Here is a 26,631-nt window from a genome sequence, read left to right on the forward strand (position 1 = left end):
GGGAACCATGAATGCCAACATGTACTGTGACATACCCTCCGTTCAGAGAGTCGCATGGCAGTATTCCAACAACCCCAAACACACTTCCAAGATGACCACTGCCTTGCTAAAGAAGCTGAGGGTAAAGGTGATGGACTGGCCAAGCATGTCTACAGACCTAAACACTATTAAGCATCTGTGGGGCATCTTCAAATGGAAGGTGGAGGAGCACAAGGGTTCTAACATCCGCCAGCTCCATGATATTGTCATGGAGGAGTGGAAGAGGACTCCAGTGACAACCTGTGAAGCCCTGGTGAACTCCATGCCCAAGAGGGTTAAGGCAGTGCTGAAAAATAATGGTGGCCACACAACACATTGATACTTTGGGACCAATTAGGAAATTTTCACTCAGGGAATGTACTCACTTTTGTTGCCACTGGTTTAGACATTAATGGCTGTGTGTTGAGTTATTTTGAGGGGACAGCAAATTTACACTGTTATACAAGCTGTACACTCACTACTTTACATTGTAGCAAAGTGTAATTTCTGCAGTGTTGTCACAGGAAAAGATATAATAAAATATTTACAAAAATATGAGAGGTGTACTCACTTTTGTGAGATACTGTATATAGTAAATATTATCTGTGTATTTAGATTTTTGCCTGGAGCTCAGCTTTAAAGGAACACTAAAGGCAAAGTTTTTTTTTTTTTAAATACCGACTGTATCACTTGGCCCCGCCCCCCGGCACGCCGCTTCATCCGCTGTGATTGACAGCAGCGCCAGCCAATGGCTGCGCTGCTATCAATCAATCCAGCCTAGCCAATCAACGGCCAGGCTGGGAACCAAAGAGGATCACGTGGACGCGTGCGGGACTTTCGAGGGGTCAGGTAAGTAAAACGGGGGTTCAGGGGGGGGGGGGGGGCGGCACTGTCGGATGTTTTTTCACCTAGGATGCATTAAGGTGAAAAAAAAAATTACCTTTACAACCCCTTTAACATTGTGCATCTCGATCTTTAGCACATTTTGCATTGGTTTAGAGTCAACAACACTAAAGGGCCAGTAGACTCAAACAAAAAGCAACTTGGTTGGTGTTTAAACACATACAATTATGGTAACCATATACAAATTACCCATGACCTAGGTGAGCTTATAATTTGCAGCTAACTTAAAGTCTACCTTTTGTAACATGTGAAGCCTGACAGTAATATGCCATATGTGCTTTGTAAATTTATTTGAAGGTAAGAAAGTAGTAAATAATTCATATGTTACTTACCTTTTCTTCCGGTAATCGTACACGTACATTCTCCAAGTAACTTGATGTGTTTTCCACATTTGTGTAGCGTAAGAGAATGTGGGCAAAGTCTTCTTCACTAATGGTGTTCATGCCTTTAGAATAGGACAAGAACTCGATCTCAAGTACTTCAGTCTGAAGGTTATCCATGAATCTAAGAAATTAAATAAAATAATCAAATTTTTAATAGCAAGAATATGCATTCATTGGATAGAACTATAAATTACAGCAAACATCATCTGCTACAGAAATGGCACATATTTTAAACAAAAATGTAACACTTGGGTACTGCGTTAGGCCTTGTGCACACAGACTGCTGTGTGCCTTTGTAGAACTCATAGTCCATTAAACTGCAAATATGCAACATGGATCTGTAATGTAATTAATTTGAGTTTCCAATGGATTTACTTATGGGATGAAAAAAGAACAAAAAGCATACAGCTTATTATTACAGCAGAAAACAAGCTTGGTCAACATATAACTAGCATGTAACTAACTAAAATAACATTAGGGGCATATTTATAAAACAGCAACTCTGCCATTCACCAAACATTCACTGGCGTTAAATCTATCACGGTCATTTAAAACATATGCACCAAGAATATTTACTTGCAGTGAATGTTTGGTGAATGTCACCACTTATATGCAAGTTCATGATCTTCTTATCTCTAGGAAGGATAGAGGCTATTTATTTAATTTCCCTATATCGCATTTCTCTCTTACATGTATCAACCAAGCATCTTTTCACAATAGAATCTAAAGTGTATGCTTTAAACCTAAAATCTATTTTTTATTATGTTTGGTATGACATCTCACTGTATAGTTTTCTTGATCAAATAATTTTTCTGAATCTGTTGTAGCGTTTGTTACCCGGAGACCATGCTAGTAACATAATTTCCTGTTCTGTCCAACAACACTAAGCCACTGCCTTGCAATTAGAAGCAGCATTGTCAGTCTGCCTTGTACATTTCTTTAGCTTGCCACTGAGAATAGTAATTGGGAAGAGGGGCGTGGCCTGCATGCATCGTGATGGATGCCTGAGCTAACAGCTCTGACTGGCATCTGGGGATTTCTCGGCCAATCCATCAAAATATCGCTCTGTGAATCGCCTGAGACTGATATTCTGTGAGGGGAGACCACACTCGATGCAGTCACGCAAGCGGATTAAAGAAACTCGCTTTAGAAAGCTGACTGACATGTCTGATATGTCAGCTGCAGCAGAGGATCAGCTTCAAAATGGCCCCCGCAGATCTGAGGTAATGCCATCCTCCTATTATACTGATCTCCCTGATGAGATACAGGACAACTGGGATCCAGACTCTCATGTATTTAACCCGGAGGTGTCTCCCCCTCATAGTCTATCCTCTAAAAGCCCGGCTAAAACGCGGATGAAATATGACCATTCAGAGCAATCCCCTGTAATTCCTGCGACATCATCAAGCCAGGACCAGGTAGGCCTTAAAGTGGCATCATCAATAGCCTGTTATCCTACCTCAGGCAAACCGGTCCTTGATACTACCATGAAGGATATGCTTTTATCCCTTCAATCGTCACTTATGGTGAATATATCTGCTATGCTCAATAACTTTTCTATTGAAATGAAAGGTTTGGGAGAGAGGGTCCTCCATGTAGAAAATAAGATTGAGAAACAATCAAAAACTGTGAACAATTTGGTTAACGCATATAGAGATCAAATGGATGATGCAGATTGGATGCGTGCTAAAATCGCGGATTTGGAAGATCGCTCTAGGAGGGAAAACATTAAACTGAGGGGAGTTCCTGAATCTATTGCTCAGGCAGATCTACAAAAGTATGCGGGAGACATGATAATGGTCTTGTTACCGGACATATCCCCAATAGAAAGAATGATTGACCGTATACACCGCATTCCTAAACCGAAACACCTGGACGCATCCGTCCCACGCGATGTTCTCATGAAAATAAATTTTTTCCCTACTAAAGAGAAATTGCTGACCAGAGCTCGATCCCAACCTGAACTCCCTGCTCCTTATAAGGAGGTTCATATGTACGCTGATTTGTCAAAATATACTCTCAATATGAGAAGGCAGCTGAAAACTGTCACAAAAGCTTTAAACAACCATAAGATCCCATATAAGGCCCCGTACACACGACAGAGGAACTCGACGTGCTTGGCACGTCGAGTTCCTCGTCTCGTTTTGGGATGAAGCCGCCGAGGAGCTCGGCGGGCCGCCTTCTCCTATAGAACAACGCGGCCAACGAGAAAATAGAGAACATGTTCTCTATTTTCTCGTCGAGCTCCTCGGCGGCTCCATCGAGCCAAAACTGTACAGACGACAGAGATTCTCGGCAGAATCCGGGTTTTGACCGAGTTTCTCGGCGAATTCTGCCGAGAATCTCTGTCGTGTGTACGAGGCCTCAGTGGAGACATCCTGCTACATTGCTGATAACATCTAACGGGAAAACCATCATCATATCCAAGCCTCTGGATGGACTTCGCTTGCTGCACTCGTGGGGCATTCTCCCTAAACTATCTGATGAGGAAAGACGGGCTATGGACGGTATACATCTTGGTAAAGGAAGCAACACAGCTCATCACATCCCTGCTGCAAAGTAATACATTGAAGAAGTATTTGTTGATATTTTTCACTGCAACAATGTTCCCTGGATGCCAGTCTTTACATCCTTTGCTGTTTGAACATTACCCTGTTATAGTGTCGGGTTACTAATATCACCCGACATTAGTTGCATTTGACACTTTTGTTCTGGTATTGCTCTATCCAAGTTTGTAGGATATATTTCTGTTTAAGCATATCTTGCCTTGAATATCCTACTTCCTTGGTCCTGTTCTGATTGAGCAACTCACTGATACCTATTTTTTATTATATTTGTGTGCCTTTTTTTTTTGTTTGTTTGTTTTGTTTTGCCCTGTGTTTTTGTGTTTTTCTTTTTCTTTTCCCCTTATCATTCTAGTATATAGTGTACTAGGTAGTTATTTTCTGCACACTACTCCCAAAATTTGAACATCATCGGCACATTCCAGCAGCTTCTACACGCTATTCACAATGTCTATCAATTTTCTTTCACTTAATGTGAAGGGACTGAACCACCCAGCAAAACGTTCTTCGCTTTGGAGAACTGCTATCTCCCACAAATGCGATGTACTTTGCGTGCAGGAAACGCACTTTGCTCAAGGGGCGACCCCCCAATGTAACAATAGATCCTTTCCCTATGTTTTTAAGGCTGACTTTTCTAGAAAACAAAGGGGTGTCTTGATTGCCATCCGTGACACTATTTTTTTTCAGTTAATATCCTGCACTACTGATCCGAATGGAAGGTTTGTTATATTAGTTTGTAAATTAGACAATGTTTTGTATACTATTGCAAACTTGTATGCCCCGAACCACGGTCAATTGAAGTTTCATAGATCCGTGCTTAAGAAGGTTCGAAAAGTACAGGAAGGTCATCTGCTGTTATGTGGGGATTTTAATATTGTTCCAGATGTCACTATGGATGTTTCTTCCGGTCCCAAGAGGATTTCTTCCCCTCTATCCACCTTTTTTAGAGAGAATGATCTTTTTGACATATGGAGGTGTTGTCATGCGGAGGAGAGGGACTATACGTTTCTCTCCTCGCGTCACAACACTTATTCCAGGATTGACATGTTCATTTCTGACAAATGGCTACTACAGAATGTTATTGACTCTCGCATCCACTCTATCACCTGGTCGGACCACGCACCAATCAGTATTAAAATAGCTAATAAGAATTCTAAACAGCACTCGTACCTGTGGCGTGTTAATAATTATCTACTCCAAAACCCTACTCACGAGGAATTTCTTAAACAAAAATTGACGGAATTTTTCTCCAACAACGTAGGTTCAGTGTCCGACCCGGCGGTACTGTGGAATGCCCACAAATCTTATATGCGAGGTTTCTTCATTCAACTCGGATCGCGAGTTAAGAAATTAAGAACTAAGAAACTCGATGAATTATCCAAAAAGATAGAGGAGGTTGATTTCAGAAATAAATCGACTCCGTCGCCTCACCTTCGGTCCCAACTATTTGAGCTGAGACACGAATTACGGTCCTTACTACTTGAATCCTATGAACTTAATTTGAGGAAACTTAAAGCAACCTCCTACACTGCTAATAATAAGTCAGGGAAGCTAATGGCTAGTCGCATCAGAGGTCTTAGACTTAAAACTAAAATCCCCTACCTTTATCACCCGACTTCTGGTGAAAAGCTCATCAATCCACAATCCATTGCCGATGCCTTTGGCATTTATTATGATAATTTGTATAACCTCAAATTGGATGCTAGCACCCATCAACCAACTAGTGAGGAAATTGGGTCTTTCCTCGATCAAATCACTTTACCTAAATTATCTGCTAAACATCTTGAGCAATTGAATGCCCCTATCACTATAAATGAAATCAGTAAAACCATTGATGGTCTGCCTTCCTCTAAGTCTCCGGGGCCTGATGGGTATACTGGGGAATATTTCAAGTTATTTAAGGATTTAGTTTCCCCTCACTTAACAACACTGTACAACCACTCGATTTCTACCTCCGCTTTTCCAAGAGAAATGTTGTCGGCCATTATAGTTACTCTACCCAAACCTGGTAAAGAACCCAACTCTCCTTCTAATTTTAGGCCAATCTCCTTACTTAACGTTGATTTGAAAATATATGCCAAGTTGATAGCCAGCAGATTGAATCAAATTCTCCCAGACCTAATCCACACTGACCAAGCGGGTTTTATGAGAGGCCGCCAGGCTTCAGATGCTACTAGGAGAATGGTGAATGTGATTCACAATGTGGGACTGATGGGAATGCCTTCTCTGCTTCTTTCTCTGGATGCAGAGAAGGCGTTCGACAGGGTTAATTGGGACTACTTGAACTTGACTCTTCGGAAATTTGGATTTGCTGGGCCTATCCTTGAAGCAATACTGGCTCTGTATACTACTCCTACAGCCAGAGTCTTTACCTCAGGTCTTTTATCTAAACCTTTTGATATTTCCAATGGAACTCGACAGGGGTGTCCACTTTCTCCCCTAATTTTCAACATGCTGATTGAACCCCTGGCAGAACATGTTAGAACTAATTCTAAAATTTCAGGAATTAATATTGGCAATCAAGTACATAAAATAAGCTTGTTTGCGGATGATGTCATCTTAATGATAACTAATCCATTCTCCTCCTTACCCGAAATCCAAAAGCTTCTATCCTGGTTTGGCGAGGTTTCATTTTACAAGGCTAATGCCTTGAAGTCACTCATCTTAGACATTGGAGTTGATGCTGTTAATAAAAATTTGTTGCAACATCAATTCCCCTATGTTTGGGCGGATTCCACCATCCCATATTTGGGTGTTCATCTCACAAGGACCACCGAAAAATTATATGAACACAACTACCTTGCCCTTAGAAGTAAACTACAAACTGACCTTCAGATTTTGAGCAAATTCGAATTTTCTTGGTGGGGTAGATTATCAGCCTTCAAAATGGTACATCTTCCACAAGTTTTATATTTTTTCAGGACTTTGCCCATTCCTGTTCCTGTTATGTTTTTTAAGTCCATGCAATCTCTCTTGTCTAAATTTGTCTGGAATGGGAAGAAATCCAGGTGTACTCATGATAGGTTAATTAAACATAGAATGAGCGGTGGAACTGGATATATTGATTTCCAGGACTATTATCATTCCTCCATCTTGTCCCAACTGAAGGAGTGGTTCTATCATACTCCTACTACTCAATGGGGGCTGATAGAGGCTAGTTACTGCACGTATGGTTCTACCAACCTCTGGTTGTTTGGTTCTCTATTGGGTGTTAAGACCCCAATACACTTACCTCCTACGATGCTTGCATCCATACGAACTTGGCAAAAATTTATAAGCTCCACTGGTCTAGCAGGGCCCGGAGTCGAAGTTAGAATTCCCATCCAAACATTATACTTTGTTACTAACAGGATGCCGATTTCCTTTTGGAACCAGAAAGGTATTAGGTATCTGGACGACTTTTATTCGAATGGATACATCAAGACCTTTTCTTCTATCCAATCGGAATATGACCTCCCTCACACCAACGAGTTTCAATATACTCAATTAATGCATTGTCTATATAAACTTGGCAATATTTCCAAACAAGTTAATGCTTCAGCTTGGACCTATTTTTCTTCGCCAATACGACAAAATAAGGGCATTTCTTTATTTTATCAATTAATGCAACAAAAACGAGTTTTTAATAAATCTGCCTCCCATCTTCTTTGGGAAAAAGATCTTAAATGCTCTTTCACGAATGACCAATGGCGCTTGGCCTGTAAGGCCAATCAATCTGCCACTCGTTGCACCTCCTTGTGGGAGTTATCTATCAAAATCACTTTGCGTTGGTACCTTACTCCGGTAATAGTGTCTAAATTTGACCCCCAAACCCCTGCAGCTTGTTGGAGACGTTGCCCAACTTCAGTCAGAGGAGACATATTCCATATATTATGGAGTTGTCCAAAGCTCACAGTCTATTGGGCAGGAATCTTCAATATAATATCTGACCTGACTCAAACACGAGTGGCTCCTGATCCAGCATTGGCTATTTTATCATTAGGAATAGACAGGTTTTCATTTAATCTTCGTAGAACGATAACCCATCTACTCTTGGCAGCTAGATTGTCGATTACAAGAAAGTGGAAAGATCCCGATCCGCCTTCCCCTGATGACGCTATTGACCTCTTGGATTTACATAATTCCTATGAAAGGATTTTAGCGTCATCCTTGGGCTCTCTTCATAAATACTCAATCCAATGGGACCTCTGGAACGTCTGGTTCAAAAACAGGACATAATTCTGTTTACCTTATTTCCTCCGTCACGTTGTTTACTATTCAGATAGGAAATATGAGAGGAGATAGCTCTCGAACACTATGATTCCCATATGGGGTGTTCGGGAAAGCTAGTTCCTTTATTTTATTTGTTTGCTAATGTATTTCTTTCTTTTTCCTTTGATATTGTGATTTGATCTCTTATTGACTTGATACTATTGAGAAAATATTCTACAGAAAATACTCTACATTTTTTCTTATGATGATTGGTAGTATTATATTGCTTAGCCAACACCCATAAAATTGTGTAAAATATTGAAGTAGCGCTAATTAATCTATAAATATGTGCTAAAAAGAATATACCAAAAATTTAACAAATCTACTGAATATAATAAATAGTGTAGTACAACATGTGTTCCAACAGACGATCACAGTCCATGTGAATAAAGTGTATAATAAATAGCATATAAGTCCTTGTGAAATAGTTTCCACAGAAGACCCTGATGATCCAAAAAAATAAGTCTTTAACACAACGGGACAGTTGAAAATATAACCAAGATGGGGAGAGGGATGGGTAAGGGAGTCCCAATCTAGTTCCACACATTTTAGAAATGAGAAAAAACATGTTCTTTCTCATTTCTAAAATGTGTGGAGCTGGAGGCTGTACTTTCTACGAAATCGTTGGGAAGACTGGAGAGATAACTGCAGTGATCCTTTGTCCAGGATTCACCAAGGAAAAAAGGAATCACTGTCTGCTGGATACCCATTGCTTCATGCACGATTAGACCCACTTGGGTCCATCTATGAGGTGAGAGGCTGGTACTATCAGGGAGGACATGAGGACTATTTCTGTGTGACCTACTTACATCTGCAGATTGGGACTCCCTTACCCATCCCTCTCTCCCTCTCCCCATCTTGGTTATATTTTCAACTGTCCCGTTGTGTTAATGACTGATTTTTTGGATCATCAGAGTCTTTCGTGGATACTATTTCACATTCACTTTACACATGGACTTATATGCTATTTATTATACACTTTATTCACATGGACTGTGATCGTCTGTTGGAACACATGTTGTGCTACACTATTTATTATCTTCAGTAGATTTGTTGCATTTTTAGTATATTATTTTTAGCAAATATTAATATAGGATTATATATTAATATAGGATATATATTAATTAGCGCTACTTCAATATTTTACACAACATAAAGAAATAGTAGTGATATAAAAATGTTTGGTTAATTCTCCTTTAAGGGGGTGTGACAGGGGGTGTGTGTCCTATGCCTACATATGTTTGTTAGTAGGTGTCCCTCATTCCTATCTCAAAATGTTGGGAGGTATGCGCAGGGCAGGCTGAAAATGTCCCCTTGAAATGGGAAGTCCTTTTACTTCAGATTCCCCATGCAAGAAACTTTTCAACATATTTCAACATATTAAAAGAAACTATTTTCTAAAGAAAACTGTATACAGTGAATCATGTTGAAAATAGGATTTTTGTACTTCCTGTAAAATCCATTTCTTTGAGTTATTTGACAGACACAGCGCTCCATATTCAAAACCATAGGGTTATATCTCCTCCCTACAGGAGTAAGACACGAGACAGAAAAAAGACTTGGCTATGCCCATGGCAGCCTTAGGTTGTATACATCCCCCACTCTGCTATAGGCTTTCAGTTTAGGAACAAGCAGTGTCAGAAGTATTAAAAACTCCATAAAGGGGTGAGTGCTGTGTCAGTCAAACGCAAAGAAATGGATTTTACGGTAAGTACACAAATCCTATTTTCCCTTTCATCCCTAAGCAGTTCCAAACATGATGGGTGGGACAACAAGAAATATCAAGGCTAAACTCAAGAACCAACCAGATAACAGGAGCTCAACAAAAAAACAACTGGAGCCCGACCTGAACAATAACCCCCCCAAAGTGGGAACAGACCCTATAAACAGCAGCCTGCAAAACCTTGTGACCAAAAGAAGCATCCACAGATGCCAGCACATCCAGTTTGTAGAACTTAGTGAAAGTGCGCACTGATGACCAAATGGCCACCTTGCAAACCTGTGCCACTGACGCCTGATGACGGAAGGCCTTAAGAAGCACTAATTGCTGGAACCCAACCCTTGATAGAATAGTTCTGAGTCACCGTCTGTCTGATCGATCTGGAAATGTTCATAGAAAAAGCAGACAGTCCTTTTTTTGGCCTGTCTGTGATCTCAAACAGTGAGTCTGACCTCCGAAAAGACTCTGTGGCTGCCAGATACACCCAAATCGCTTGAACCACATCCAAGGCATGCAAAGCAAATTACTTGGGATAAGTGGGCCTGGGACACAGGAAAGGCAATTCAAATGGATGTCAGAGACCACCTTAGGTAGGAACGTAGGGCATTGACGAAGAACCTTGTGGACTACCATATAGGGGGTACAACAGTATAACACAGCCAGTTCTGACACCATGCGAGCAGAGGTGTTAGCCACCAAGAAGGCCACCTTCTGGGACACTATAAGCAGGGGAGGCTTCTGGAGAACTGAAAGCACCAAGTTCAGATCCCACGACGGTAGAGGAGACCGCACCGGTGGAGTCAGATGTTGAACCCCTTGAATAAAAGAATGCACCAGGGAGTGCGTGGCCAGGAGAAGCTGCAAGAAGACTGCCAAGGCCGACACCTGGCCCTTGATAGTTCTCAAGGGCAATTTCTGCTCGATCACCTCGTTGAAGGAAGGGCAAAATTTGAGCCACTGAAAAAAAATGGGGGTGAACTCCAATTGACTTACACCACAAAATGTACGCTTTCCACGTATGATGGTCCATCTTCCTAGGAGGTAGACTTCTTAGCTTTCAGCAGTGTTGGAACCACCGACCCAGGCAAACCTCTATCCTACAGCACCCGGCTGTTAAACAGCCAGGCCATCAAAGCCAGAGACTGTAAAAGCAGGATGGAAGAATCGGCCCTTGGGACAGCAGATTCTCCCTGAGAGGAAGTCTCCAATGGATGTCGGTGACCAGGCACAACGGGTAGGCGTTCCAAAACCAGCAAGGCCAGTCTGGGGCCACTAGAATGACCGGAATCCCCTCTGCCTCGATCCTGCGCAAAAGTCTTGGCAGAAGCTTGAGAGGAGGAAAAGCGTAGATCAGATGATTCTGGCCCCACTGGCCCACTAGAGCATCTGTGGTGTCCGCCAGAGGATCCCGTGACCTTGTCACAAACCTCAGTACCTTTCTGTTGAGCCGGGATGCCAACAGATCCACCTTGGGGTTGCCTGTCGAAGACATATCTGATTAAACATGTCTGGGTAGAAGGGACCACTCCCCATGGTCCAACGCTGCTGACTGAGAAAGTCTGCCTGCCAGTTTTTCATTCCTGGAGTGTGTACAGCAGAGAGGGCCGGAATGAAGCATTCTGCCAACCAGAGGATGTCGGCTACTTCCAGGGCTGCCAGCACATACTCTGTTCTGCCCTTGTGATTGACAAAGGCCACCATCATGGCATTATACAACTAGATCTGTACCAGGGGCCCCCAGAGTCGATCCATCCAGTGATTGAGGCATAACCTGCTTGCCCGAAGTGCCAAGGCATTGATTGGTAGTCTGGACTCTTCCAGTGTCCAGCAACCCTGAGTGGCACTTAGTCCCAGGACACCTCTCCACCCGGACAGACTGGCATTCGTGGTGACCACTGTCCAATACAAGGGGACAAAAGGATTTACCCTACCGAAGAGCCAAAGAGCGAAGAGACCTTGGACACTTGTCCCATTTCACCAGGATCGCCTTTTGAAGGGACCTCATATGGAATTGCTGGTGTTGGGCACATATTGGAATGTGCAGGTAGGCATCCTTGATGTCGATAGAAGCAAGAAAGTCCCCATGATGTAGGGATGCCACCACTGTGCGAATGGATTCCATTCTGAATTTCTGTACCCACACAAAGCAGGTCAGTGCCTTGAGGTCCAGGATCGGATGTACCTTGCCCTCCTTCCCTGGGACCATAAATAGTTTTGGATAAAAACCTTGAAACCCGTACTGAAAACCGGGACAATCGCACCCTGAAGCAATAGGTTTTGCACCTCCCTAAAAGGAGCTTGCAATTGGTCCAGGGACAGACGCACTCCGGAAAGGTTCTTCCCTTGTGCAAGAACAAAACTATTTTGTAAAATGACCATATCACCTCGTGGACCCAAATGTCATTGACCATGTAGGTCTACGGGCCTGGAAACCAGTGAATACGCCCCCCACCCCAGGCACGGGTGAGGGGGCCCGTCTTCATTCTGAAGGAGCCTTTTCCATGGGTCTAGAGAATCCCGCTCTCAGCTTTCCAGACCAGGGCCACTTGGGACCTCCCGAAGAGGACTTGAAAGGTTTTGAACACTTGTCAGTGGACCCTGAGGGACAAAAAACTTTTTGTGAGCTGGGAAAGATGGGCCATGTATGCGACAAGCTTCTTTTCCCTTCCCAGACTGTGGAAGAAGGGTACTCTTCTCCCCTGTGAGACTCTTAATGATGCCATTCAGGGTAGCCCCAAATGGTTGTTCGCCTTGAAAAGGTAAATCAGTCAGAGATTTTTTAGAAGTCTGGTCCGCAGAACAACACTTAAGCCACAATACACGCCTAAGCACCACTGCCAAAACAACTTAAAAATCAGGGGAGTCGTGTCCAAAGAGGCATCACAGACAAACTGCAGCCCCTGGACCAACTGGTCCACCCACCATTTCAGCAAAGCAGAGGGAATCTGCTCACCCCCTAAGTCACGGCACAAAAGTTTTGCCCATTCGGTTAGCGTTTGCGACACCAGGGCAACGGCCAGGACTGGCCTAAGCGTGAACATATTGCGGGCCACAGACTCTGCCTTCCTATGAGCCTGATCTTTAAAAGCCAGAGATTCCTCTACCCAATCGTAGTTGCTTGTTCAATCTGGAGACAGGGGGGTCCACCACTGAAGGGACAGTCCACTTCTTAAGAAGCGAGTCCTCAAAGGGGTACCTCATAGCAAAGCATTTAGGAACCACGAAGAGGCATTTTGGACACTCCCATTCATTATAGACAAATTTGTCAAAATAGGAGGAATAAGGAAACACCTTTGCAGAGCAAGACGGCTTGTGGGTGCTAAAGGGGACAGGCAGCAGTGCAGCACACCATCCCCTGCAACTTACCAACCCACCACACTACCCCAGAGTGGGGGGTAGGGGGGGACCCATAGGGACCACTAAACCAAAATGGGGTCAAAGGGAAACCAATAGGTCCGACCGTCACCCGGGAGGGGCCCGCGTCCACCCCAAACCCATCCAGGGAGAGGGGGAGGACAGCTACTCAACATACCAGGAAGCAGGCAGGCACCACTCCAGACAGAACCTCCTTACCATAGAAATGGGGGGCTGTAGGCCTGGAGGAATGCTGCGATTTGGGATTCAACCTCGTGAAGCGTTTAACTCGCAGGCCAGCCCCCGTCCAGTGGGGCCATGATGTAGTCGACATAGCGTGGAGTTCTGGTCTGCACGCGCTCGCTGGCCTTACCACTGGATCTAGATATTCAGCCCATCGCCCAGTCTGGAAGTTGATTGTACATCTCTCAGGAAAATAAACAGGAGAAAAAATGCCATGTAAAAGAAAAAAAATCCAGGATCAGAGATCCTGGCAGGGAACTAGGTGCTTACTCCTGGCTAGGCAGAACAAACTGGAGGCCTATAGCAGAGAGGGAAAAAATATACCACCGAAGACTGCCCATAGGCGTAGACAAGTCTTTTTTCTGCCTAGTGTCCTACTTCTGTAGGGAGCGATATAACCCAATAGTTTTGAATATGGAGTGCTGTGTCCATCAATGAACAAAAGAGAAAATTGATTTTGGCGTTATGTACACACAAATGATTGCTATATTTCTCTGGTTAAAGTTAGACCTTAAATACAATATGGCTTCCCCCAGGACAGCTGTATTTATCACATGGTCATATCCTATATGATTTTAAAGGAAAAAAAAAAAACAAGGGTGTTGTTGGATCTGGTATACTGGCAAGATCCCCTCTCCCTCATACTCTGTCTCTACAACTAAGATTATTTGTGTGCAAAAAGGGAAGACACTGGGGCAGGGGGTATAAGCCACTGCTTTCAATAATATACAATACAGGAATGATAGATAATATGGCCCCCTTTTCGGAAGCCTGGAAAGAGTAGCCACTGGCCTCGAATGTTTTTTCTACCAGGTAGATAGCCTAAAATATACAAAACGTACCTGTAAAAATCTTCAAAGTTGAGCTCAATTTTTCCTTTCTTCCCAAAAAAGTGCACAAGCAGTGTGGTATGAATCATTGTACTTGAGAGTTCATCCATGCCCTTTAGATAGAATATCAGAAGTTACTCCATATCATAAGACATCAACAGTGGACATTTGTAGGAACGTGTATATAAAAGGACTATTATGCAAATTTATTGCAAATATGTTAAAAAAAATTATGTATTTTTATTGGTTAAGTAATTTATAGAGCTGGAAATCTACTCTTATGAGCAGTGCCTCTATTTCAAGCTCCCAAGACCTTCAATTTTATTTTATTTATTTACTCTCAAAGAAGTTTATTAGAACCTTCAATTTTATTTTAATAATGTGTAATAAATGAATAATGCTGATGGGAAATTAATATTGCACAAAAAAAGTAATTTTACCAGATTTGATCAATCTGGGTTATCAGGGACAAGAGTCTCTAACCTATAGGGTCTTTACAGCTCTCTGTTACCTCAGTGATGGCATTTACCTTCACCACTGTATGAACAGGTCTATATGTATGACTAATCGGAAGGTATAGCAGGTCATGATCAGCGCATGCAACTTTCTTACTGGCCTTTTAATTGATGACACTAAAATTCGCCTTTATCAGCAATGTTGTAATTGAAATCGGACCTTAAGTAATTTTTTCAATTTTGCATCTATTAAATCTTCTGCCCTTGTTTTTAACTTTGGATAGTAAAACATCTTTTTCCTGCCAGTAAATACCTTATACAGCCATACTTCCTGTTTCTTGTCTGGTAAAAAGCCTAGGCTTATGACTAAGCCTCTATCCATGATGTGAAACATGTTAGCTTTTTTGTCCCCTATGTCCACTTTCTACCATTGATTGCAGTGTTGCATGAATTTTTGGATGTTATACAGCTTTGGATTTTATCCTTTGTTTATTTTGTTTCAATAAATCGCCTATCAGAGTGCGGTAGTCCAGGAACATTTCTTTTTTCCATGGATCAGCGCAGAGTCTGCACCTGTCAGTTCTACAGGGCAGGAGCACAGAATAGGTCGCAGGGCTTGGAGCTCTTTTCCATCTCTCTCACTCTCGTGAGAGTGTGCCAGGAAGGGAGGGGGGAAGAGTCATGATAGGGCCAATGAGAGCTGCAGAGCTGTGTCTCTGTGTAAATCTAGGAAGTGAACAGGCAGCAGCTTCAGCTGCCCACAGTTAAAATGGATGCAGCCAGACTTAGTGAAGGGAGAATTCTGCAGAATATTTGGCAAGTACAGAATCACAGTATATATAAAATAATATGCAAAGTGGTTGGAGGGAAACTTCAGAATGGCAACAATGTTTTTATTACTTTTAATATTATGTGAGCAGACTGCATGCAGTTCCTCTTTAAGCGCAGAACCTTTGGAGCTTGGAAAAACGACTAAATGATGCATACAATCACTCAATTTCTTAAGGGTACATTACCAAGATGCATGAAATCATACACACAGCCACACACTACTTATATAAACACCAACTGGTTTAGACGTTTCTCTTCTGTAGTGCTGAAGAATTTCACAAGATTCAAAACAGGAAAAAAAAGTATTTGACAAACAACAAAAAGAAAAACAGAAGACAATAGCATGCTAAAAATGGATATAACTTAAGAGTTGATGATTTGTGATAATGAAAATGTAATCCAATAGAACACAACAAATGTTTCTTGGACCAGAGAGGTTTTGAAATACCTCTGCAAGGTCCGAAAAGAGGGCTTGGCTTGTATTACGTCTCAGTGTATCCCAATAGCTCCTGGAGACATTTTCGTCTTCTACATCTGTTCTATGTACCTGTAGAGGTTTTAAGAAATGTAAATACTTGGAATTGAATTTTTATACAGCACTATTTTCAGGTTAGCCAAAAAGATATAACAGAGCTTATTAAATTGAGAAATGTGAAAGTGTCTACAACATTATTTTTTTATTTTTTAGTGTGCCTTCTATATTTTTGTTCTTCATGTACACTAGTGGCATGGTTTTAGCCTAAAGGACCACTCATTTCATTCCAGAATTGAGGGGTAAAGGGGGCATATCGGATCATACGCTATTTTTACTTCTCACTCCTTTGGGGTCACAATTTATGTATTTCCAGGTTTTATACATATGTTCTGCTTCCTCCTTTAGTGATCATGCCCAAAACATCTAATAGGAATTTCTAAGCTTGGCTAAAAGAAAATCACTTTTTGAAGTAGAGAAAAGGGCTTTAAACTGTTAAATTAGATAATTTAGGTCATGGTGGTAAATGGTTTTGCATATTACATTACTGCTGCCTACACATTTAATATGCATACAACCTGCGAATATATCACATGCATAGCTAATTAGATGTGCCTCAGTCACATAAGTTTTGCCTTTCACATATCTCCTATTTTGCAGTCCTACCTAATACTAACTGGAATAGTTAACTAATATTCTCATGGCACAGAAATTACGTCAATATCATCACCAACATGTATACTTTAATTTAAAGCTACCGATTAATTTTTCTGGGGCTTCTGGGTAGAAAAAGTGCCCCGTAATGTGCCTTACTTTACTGAGTGCAGGAATGCAGTTCTGTAATCTTTAGAAATCAACAGGGTTGACTTACTGAAGGCAAATTGACACTTCCTTTTGCAAGGAAATTTGTCCTGAAGCTTAGTGAATTAGGAGAAGCTCTTCTGACTTCCATCTGCCAATAATGTACAAGCAAAAATAGGATTTTTGTACTCACCGTAAAATCCTTTTCTCTGAAGTCCATGGACGGACACAGCTTCCTTATAATCTTGACTGTATGGAACATAACCCTACAGTCAAGATTATAAGGAAGCTGTGTATGTCCATGGATGAAAAAGAAAATAGGATTTTTGCACTCACTGTAAAATCCTTTTCTCTGAAGTCCATGGACGGACACAGCTTCCTTATAATCTTGACTGTAGGGTTATGTTCCGTACAGCCAAGATTATAAGAAGCTGTGTCCATCCATGGGTGAAAGAGAAATTGTTGTTTATTCTCCTTGCATGTGATTGGATATTTTTGGAAAAGTGACCACATTTACTAAGCCTGGGCAACTCCCCTTGCAAAGTGAACAGCCTATTTGCTTTCAGTAATTCAACCCATATGTCTCTGATAGGGGAACTAAGATGTATAACATTTCCTTCATGGCAAGTCATTCTTTAGTTAAATCCTCCACTTTTATAGCACTTGTTACATTAAAACACTGTTGAATCTCGCAATACTTAAAGTGGATGTAAATCTTCACATTTATCCAGTGAGGTGAACAGCCTCAGATGATGCACAGGGATGAAACAAATCTCCCTACATAAAATATTTACATGTATTTCTTCTGTCTTCAGCTTTATATATTCTTCAGAAAGTGTGCATCGTGTTACAGATTTTCTCTTCCTGTTTAGCACTGGGAGTGGATTATTGGCATACAGCCAAGACAGCTGATTGGAGGAGAGGCACACCCACCCACTCCACATATGTAAAGGAAGGAAGTAATGTGCAGAGCATTGCTCTGAATTGAGCAGCACTTTACTAATCTATTTATAGCAACCTCCCATGGCATAGTGTCAGAGAACTTGTCAGAAGTTATCAGGCAGATAACAGAGCTATGGGACAGAAGAAACACACAGGACTCAGTGCTTTGGAGAGAGATAAGAAAACACTGCAGATATATGTGCTCAGCTCAAATTTCATGAATTGGGTTAACATCAACTTTAAATATATATATATATATATATATATATATATATATATATATGTATATACACACACACATATATATATATATATATATATATATATATATATATATATATATATATATATATATATATATATATATATATACATATACATATACACACACACACACAATGATTTACATCTAAATATTGCATAATGGTGTAGTAATTTAACACTAATGTTACCAGTAGCATGTTGTATGTAAGGTCTTATTGTATTGTACTGTGCTTGTTATACATTCCTATTCCTTCTTAGTATGTGAATAGCACCACTCATTAAACCTACGAGAATCAGCCATAATTCACTGATGTAAGAACCTGAATATTTAAGCCGGGTACACACAGGCTGAATGTTGGAAGACAACGGCAGGTTACAAAAAAAAAAAACTTCCAACATTTGGTCTGTGTGTATGTCGGTCTGTATGACAGAGGCTGGCCATTTGAACGGCTTCTGTTGGACGTGCATGCTGAAATATCAACAATCAGCACTCTCAGCCAATGGCAGAGAGCGGTGATCAAAGCATGCTGGCTGGCGGGGGAGGGGGCGTCCCCCTATTACAGGGGTGCCCAACCTTTTGAAGAGTGAGGGCCACTTAAGCAACTTGGTAACCAGTCACGGCCACAATCAGCGGCGCAGACGTGCGACAGGTCACGGTTACTCTATAGGCCCTCCGATCCACCCAGATGGAAGGGGACAAATGTTTTTCGGATTGGAGGTAGACGGGCGTAAACGGACATCTGTTGCTCTGTAGAGGTGAATTGAGGGTCCCATTCGGTCGGGCTGATTGTGTGAAAAGGGCCTTAGACTGCTTTCACACTGATGTGCTGCGTGTCTATCCTGCGGGCTATCTGAACTTTGCCATAGACTCCGCCTGCGACAAAAGCCGGCGCTGTACAGGAAGCATCGGCTTATGGGGCTCTGCTCCGCAGCCGCTTTCTTCCTCTACCACCAGCTTCATATCACAACACTGATGCTGCGGTATGGCGGGTCGGCAACCTGCGATCTTTGCATGCCAACCCGCCATTCCAGAGCAGGAGGTCGCGGGCCACATCAGAGGGCTCCGCGGGCCACTGGTTGGCCACCCCTGCCCTATTAGAACACAACAGCTCAGCGGGGGAGATCACTGAACAAACCTTGCATGGTTAGTACATTGGCTCTGACCAGAGCTGACAGTTTTTTTTTTCATTCAACCCAGTGGGTTGTGCCTGTAGTGTGTACCTGGCTTTAGTCTTAAAGAGGAATTGAAGCCTAACTTGCACACAATAGCAAGGAATTCCTGGAGCTGTGACATCACCCATAGGCTATCATGGCCCAGCCATTGTCGTGCTCTGTCCTCTTCCCTGCAGCTGTTGCTCACTGACACTTGCAAGCTGGAGCTACAGAATCACGTGACCAGATTCGTTCAGACAAAGCCCTAGGAGTATTAAATCCAAAGCCAAAAATGTAATACTGTATATTGCTGCTTACCAATCATTAGATGGCTGCATTAGTTTTCCCTTTTTTATGCTTTTTCCCTCTGTTTTCCCCTGGAGATTTGTCCAGTAACACACCCCCTGTATTAGTGTGCCCCCCTCAACTCTGGATGAATGAGCATAGGGGGCACCTTAGGACAGCAGCATTTTCAGTCTGGGGGGGGGGGGTGTTAAATTCATTTTAAGTGCCCCTCTTAGTGGAAAATGGTTTGCCTCATTCCTGTAAACGTATACATTCCATTCCAAAAACAACAGACTTTCTGGCATAGGCGTGCGCAAGGGGTGTGGCTGGGCACATCCTAATCCTGGGGTAGGCAACCCATCAATGGTCGAGCAGGTGACAGCTAAACTGCAATCCTTCATTGCCAACCCTCATAACCTGGACAGGAAAAGCGGCTGGGGTGGAATTTAGTGGAACCGATCTGTATTTTCCTCCTGTAGCAGCTGAAAGTAGGCTTCTCCTCCTCTCCCTCTTGTCGACATTCAGCTGCCACAGGAGGAAAATACATGGGATCGGTACCAATATATGCCACCCCCACCACCCCTTCTGTCCTTGTTACTCTTTTTTCTGCTGCTCGGGTCCCCCTGTGTGCTCCCTGGCTCCCCCTTCCTCCCATTGTTTCAGGATGGAGAGTAGGGAAGAGGCCGGTAAATATGTCAAACGCATATGTGTTGGAGCTTTGGGGTGTACACCCCAATGCAATAGGCTGCGCACACCAATGCTTGCTGGCTGGATCACTAGATGAAAATAAAGCATAGAGAACCTAAAAGAAAAAAAAAGTGCAGCCATCACATCTAAGAATTGGAAAGCTGCAATATATTGTTTGTTTTGGGGTTTTATACCATTTTAATTATTACAAGGAAACCCAGCATATGTGTACAACGTAATTAAAGCGGTTGTAAACCGGGAATTTTCAAAACTTAAAATAAAAACATGCAAGGCAATGGTATAATGTGCTATTATGCATTGCATTATGAAATACTTACTTTGGAACAAAGCCCTCCAGTGCTGTAAAGTCACCGCAGAGAGGGCTGACATGTTCCCCCTGTCCTTCTTGTGGGTTTGCAAGCTCCAGCTATGTGATTGGCCCGAGCCACAATGACGTCAGTCATGCGCACGGGAGCCCTCTGTTCCGGCACAAAGCTCTGAAGTTCTGGCACGGTATAGAGCGCATGTGCCAGTGATTTCATCCAGGGTGAATATCTCCTAAATTTAGAAAATCGAATGACGTTCCTAAAACTAATATTTTTGATCCAAATTCTACTAGTGTATGGCCATGCCAACTAAACACTGCACAACTTTATTCATTTTAAAATTCAGCAGCTTGTATAAACTCACCTGTTACTAGTTGCCTTTAAATTGTAATTCCTGTTTCCAGTGTTCTGAGAAATTTGGTACAGTGGAACACAGGAGTAAAATATTATTTTGTAAATAATATTTATTATCTACTTTGTGCCATCATTTATGTGCAAGTTTTAGAACAGTCCCACGTATCAATGGGAATGTCAAGCTAAGCTATAGGCAGCTACATTTTTTTACTTAAGCCCTGTACACACGATCGGTTTGTCCGATAAAAACAGACCGATGGACTGTTTTCATTGGACAAACCGATCGTGTGTGGGCCCCATCGGTTTGTTTTCCATCGGTGAAAAAAAAATAGAATATGTTTTAAATTTTTCCTATGGATAAAAAAACGATAGAAAAAAACGATCGTCTGTGTTGAAGTCCATCAGTCAAAAATACACGCATGCTCAGAATCAAGGCCACGCATGCTCGGAAGCACTGAACTTCATTTTTCTCAGAACGCTGTAGTGTTTTACGTCACCGCGTTTTGGCAAGGTCGGATTTTTGACTGATGGTGTGTAGTCAAGACTGATGAAAGTCAGCTTCATCGGATATCCGACAAAAAAATCCATTGGATTAGATTCCATCAGATATCCGATCGTGTGTACAGGGCTTTAGTGTAAGGCCTCTTGCAGACTGCAGCTTGAAAAAGCTCAGTACAGCGTTTTTCTTTTTTACTGATCTAAAATGCAGCCCATTGTTTACAATGGGCCTGTACACATAGCCGCACAAAAAAAAAGTGCTATGTATTGTTGAGTCAAAAAAAATTATCGAAAAATGTACGTTACCCATCAGTATTTTGCGCCGATACGCTCAATTGCGCACAAATACGCACATATAAGCATAAAATATTAATGGATTTTCCCCCACATAAATATGCGCAAATATGTGCAAAACAGATGCCTGATATTACATCCAAAAAAGCAGATGCTCAAACACCAGTACAAGAGGCCTAATATGCCTAAATTCCAAAAAGGGTGACACTATATATAATCTCTAAGCCCAGGTGCTGCGGGAAATTGCAAAAAAGTAGTACAGAAACGACTTTTTGAAATCAGTGCAGTGCCGCAGATGCAGCGTCGCACCGACGGTGCAAATTGCTGGCAAATGCCGCTGATTTGACATGCGATTTAACATGTCAAATCGTACCAATGTGAACCAGAGCAAAAATATCAAATGTGCTGAATCAAAAAGCAACCAAAAGCACATTTTGTTTCAGAATGTTGCTAGCTGATATGGAGTTCAGCATCAAACAACACCATTTAAAGCGGTTGTGATTTTTAATTACAGGTAAGCCTATAATAAGGCTCACCTGTAATTAAAATGAATATCTCCTAGACGTGTACCATTTAGGAGATATTCACCCTGGATGAAATCACTGGCACATGCGCTCTATACCGTGCCAGAACTTCTGAGCTTTGTGCCGGAACAGACGTCATTGTGGCTCCAGCCAATCACATAGCTGGAGCTTGCAAACCCACAAGAAGGACAGGGGGAACATGTCAGCCCTCTCTGCGGTGACTTTACAGCTCTGGAGGGCTTTGTTCCAAGGTGAGTATTTCATAATGCAATGCATAATAGCACATTATACCATTGCCTTGCATGTTTTTATTTTAAGTTTTGAAAATCCCCTGTTTACAACCGCTTTAATTACGTTGTACACATATGCTGGGTTTCCTTGTAATAATTAAAACGGTATAAAACCCCAAAACAAACAATATATTGCAGCTTTCCAATTTTTAGATGTGATGGCTGCACTTGTTTTTTCTTTTAGGCTTTCTATGCTTTATTTCAAGCCAGCAAGCATAGGTGTGCGCAGCCTATTGCATTAGGCCTCGTACACACGACCGAGAAACTCGGTCCTTGTGAAGCCGTCGAGGAACTCGACAAGCCAATTTTTTCCATTCCCGTCAAGGAAATAGAGAACATGCTTTCTTTTTGGCTCATCGAGTTTCTCGACAGTTTCCTCGACGAAAATGTACACACGACCGGTTTCCTCGGCAAAAAAATATCTCCCAGCAAGTTTCTTGCTGGTTTTTGCCGAGAAACTCGGTCGTGTGTACGAGGCCTCAGGGTGTGCACCCCAAAGCTCCAACACATATGCGTTTGACATATTTACCGGCCTCTTCCCTACTCTCCATCCTGAAACAATGGGAGGAAGGGGGAGCCAGGGAGCACACAGGGGGACCCGGGCAGCAGAAAGAAGAGTAACAAGGACAGAAGGGGTGGTGGGGGTGGCATATATTGATACCGATCCCATGTATTTTCCTCCTGTGTCAGCTGAATATCGACAAGAGGGAGAGGAGGAGAAGACTACTTTTATCTGCTGCAGGAGGAAAATACAGATTGGTTCCACTAAATTCCACCTCAACCACTTTTCCTGTTTTCCAGGTTATGAGGGTTGGCAATGGAGGATTGCAGTTTATCTGTCACCTGCTCGACCATTGATGGGTTTCCTACCCCAGGATTAGGATGTGCCCAGCCACACCCCTTGCACACGCCTATGCCAGCAAGTCTGTTGTTTTTGGAATGGAATGTATAAGTTCACAGGGATGAAGCAAACCATTTACCACTGAGAGGGGTACTTACAATGAATCAGTTTTATGCATTATTGTAAAACCTTTAATCCCCCAAAAATGTTGCCGTAACGGCTTAAAAAGTTTGAACTGGAGTTTGTTATTGTGTCTAAATCTGCTAGTACATCTAACACCCCCCCGACTGAAAATGCTGCTGTCCAAAGGTTCCCCCTATGCTCATTCATCTAGAGTTGAGGGGGGTGTTACTGGCCAAATCTCCAGGGGACAACAGAGGGAAAAAGCATAAAAAAGGGAAAACTAATGCAGCCATCTAATGATTGGTAAGCAAGCAGCAATATATTACATTTTTGGTTTTGGATTTAATACCTATTAATTGATACGATCACAGACTTTTCTTTATGCTTTAATCATGTGTGACTCCTGGTTCATATACTGTAGAAGGCAGGATTTGAATACAATTTTAAAGCTTAAATTACCTGATAGATGATATCAAGCCATGCTCAATCTTTCAAAGCCGTGGCTTTTGTAAGACAATATACATGTTGACTAAGGGACATTCTAGAGTTAATGTGTACTTGTTTGATTCTTTACTATACTCCAAATTATTATTCTCACTGTAGAAAATAAGAGCAGTCAAGACCTAAGGCCTCTATCGATAGATCTGTATGTAAAAAAAAATGTAATGATGGACACGGAGTCCTATGAAATAGTCTTTTGTTAGATCAGATATTTCCACAGGTATCTCAAACATGAGATCCTCTATGAAGACGCATGAAAAGTCGCTATTGTATTGCATTCCCTCCCATGGAAGAGAAGAGGAAAAGCATGCGTGTTATTTAAGAAAGATTAGTAGAGCCTGGGAACGAAGGAATGTGGAAGTATGTTAAATGTGCTGGTTTGACTGTAATTATTGTGTTAGTTGTGTTAGTAGTAGTAACTGTTAGCACAGGTAATACATTTAGTAAAAAACTCTCCAAAACACAAATATTAAAATAATCATAAATACACCGATTAACAATATAATTCAGTATCATGTCGTAGTGTATGGGTTTCTGTTCACAAGTATATTGAAATTGACTGCTACCGCCCTATCCCAAAGAAACAGACTATTGTTCCTAAACAACTAAACCTACCCCGAAGTACCTGGATACAAAAACTTACAGAATAGAAGGAACTGCAAAACTAAAGTATAACTAAATGTAAAACTTTTTTTAAAGTGTTTGCAAAGGCAGAAGTTTTTTTTATCTTAATGTATTCTATGCATTAAGATAAAAAGCCTTCTGTGTGCAGAAGTCCCCCTCAGCCCCCCTAATACTGACCTGAGCCCATCTCGAACCAGCGATGTTGCACAAGAGACTCGCGACTCTCCCTCCTCATTGGCTGAGTCAGCAGAGAAGTACCATTGGCTACCGCTGCTGTCAATGTCAGTGAGCCAATGAGGAGAGACGGGGGGCAGGGCCAGGGCTCTGTATCTGAATGGACACACAGAGCAGCGGCTCGGCTCGAATACTGCTTGCTGCGGGGGCACTCAACAGGAGGGAGGGGCCAGGAGCGCCAAAGAGGGACCTGAGAAGAGGAGAATTTGGGTTTCTCTGTGCAAAACCACTACACGGAGCAGGCAAGTATAACATGTTTGTTATTTTTAACAAACATTCTATCTATTAAGGTGAAAAAGCCCCCCAGAGCCCCTCTTTTACTTAACCGAATCCAGTCTTTCCAGTGACGAGGACGAACATACAAGCCCAAGCCCGTGTCCCGGGTCCTGATTGGATATATAGCAACGCAGTCATTGGCTCCCAATGCTGTCAATCAAATCCAATGATGCAGGAGCCGGGGGCGGGGCCGAGTCCTGCTGTCTGTGTCAATGGACACAGCAGCAGGACACGGAAGTGCGCCCTCCACGAGTGCCTCGAAGGAGAGCGGCTCTCAAACGGGGCACTTTGAGAAGAGCAGGAGCCAGGAGCGCAGCTGAGTGACCCCATTAAGGAGATTCATTCTCTTTATTTGTCCTGTTTACGGTTATCATCAAAAAAGGGATTTTTAATACAGCTTACCTGTAAAATCCTTTTCTTGGAGTACATCACGGGACACAGAGCGGCATATTCATTACTATATGGGTTATATGGAGTACCTTCAGGTGTTGACACTGGCAATCTTCAAACAGGAAATGCCCCTCCCTATATAACCCCCTCCCATAGGAGGAGTACCTCAGTTTTGTAGCAAGCAGTATGCCTCCCAAAATGGTCCCCAAAAAAGAGGGGTGGGAGCTCTGTGTCCCGTGATGTACTCCAAGAAAAGGATTTTACAGGTAAGCTGTATTAAAAATCCCTTTTTCTTTATCGTACATCACGGGACACAGAGCGGCATATTCATTACTATATGGGATGTCCCAAAGCAATGCTCACAATGAGGGGAGGGAGAACATCTCCAAGACAAAAGGATTTAATTTAGAGAAATACTCAAATCATAATAAATCCAACTTAGTTGAGAAAAATAATCTTAAATTTTAAATTTAACTCAAAAAAGAGGAGCCCCCGGAATCCGAGGGTCTCAAACTGCAGCCTGCAGCACTGCCTGCCCAAAGGCTGTATCAGACCTCCTTCTTACGTCCAACTGGTAGAATTTTGTAAATGTGTGGACAGAAGACCAGGTTGCCGCCTTGCAAACTTGAGCCATAGAGATCTGGTGGTGTGCTGCCCAGGAGGCGCCCATGGCTCTAGTAGAATGAGCCTTTAATGATACTGGAGGAGGCAACCCCTTCAAGCCGTAGGCCTGAGTGATTAATTGCTTAATCCACCTAGAAATGGTGGACTTTGCAGCTGCCTGCCCCTTCTTGGGCCCATCCGGTAAAATGAACAGCACATCTGTTTTCCGGATCTTCTTTGTAGCTTTAAGATAGGCCTTCATGGCCCTGACAATATCCAAGGTATGCAGCAACCCTTCCTTTCTGGAAGTAGGTTTAGGGAAGAAGGATGGTAATACCCAAATCCTGGTTCAAATGAAAACTGGATATAACCTTCGGTAGGAAGGAAGGATGAGGGCGTAGAACGACCCTGTCCTTATGAAAAATAAGATATGGTTCCTTACAGGATAAGGCCGCCAGTTCCGATACTCTTCTTGCGGAAACTATGGCGACCAAAAATACTAACTTCCTTGTAAGTAAAACCAAAGGAATTTCAGCCAACGGCTCAAACGGTTGTTTCTGTAAACTTGACAGAACAAGATTTAAATCCCACGGACAAA

General features: G+C 42.3%; 2 protein-coding genes across 6 annotated transcripts in view; one reads left to right on the forward strand and one right to left on the reverse strand.

Annotated features, from left to right (window-relative positions):
- MICU3 (mitochondrial calcium uptake family member 3) overlaps positions 1–26,631 on the reverse strand; it is a 262,036-nt gene that overhangs the window by 28,229 nt on the left and 207,176 nt on the right. For 3 of the 5 annotated variants that reach the window (XM_040334666.1, XM_040334665.1, XM_040334667.1), the window contains 3 exons: positions 16,001–16,099; positions 14,279–14,379; positions 1,254–1,425 (listed from right to left, as the gene is read on the reverse strand). In XM_040334666.1, the coding sequence (XP_040190600.1) occupies positions 1,254–1,425; positions 14,279–14,379; positions 16,001–16,099 (372 nt within the window). The remainder of the gene's footprint in view (positions 1–1,253; positions 1,426–14,278; positions 14,380–16,000; positions 16,100–26,631) is intronic. The other 2 variants (XM_040334668.1, XM_040334669.1) reach the window with 1 other exon arrangement.
- On the forward strand, positions 2,524–4,539 carry LOC120922368. The gene is made up of 2 exons (XM_040334670.1): positions 2,524–3,388; positions 3,673–4,539. Exons 1-2 carry the CDS (start codon positions 2,531–2,533, stop codon positions 3,865–3,867), a joined length of 1,053 nt encoding a protein of 350 aa, XP_040190604.1. The 5' UTR covers positions 2,524–2,530; the 3' UTR covers positions 3,868–4,539.

Source organism: Rana temporaria, chromosome 1 (genome assembly GCF_905171775.1).
Source record: "Rana temporaria chromosome 1, aRanTem1.1, whole genome shotgun sequence".
NCBI lineage: Eukaryota > Metazoa > Chordata > Amphibia > Anura > Ranidae > Rana > Rana temporaria.

What these genes read in the sequence shown, in the direction of transcription:
- LOC120922368 (XM_040334670.1), top strand. Translation starts at nt 2,531, where the DNA reads ATGCCATCCTCCTATTATACTGATCTCCCTGATGAGATACAGGACAAC. An exon ending in ACCATAAGATCCCATATAAG is followed by an intron (nt 3,389 to 3,672) that starts GCCCCGTACACA and finishes ACGAGGCCTCAG; the next exon opens with TGGAGACATCCTGCTACATT.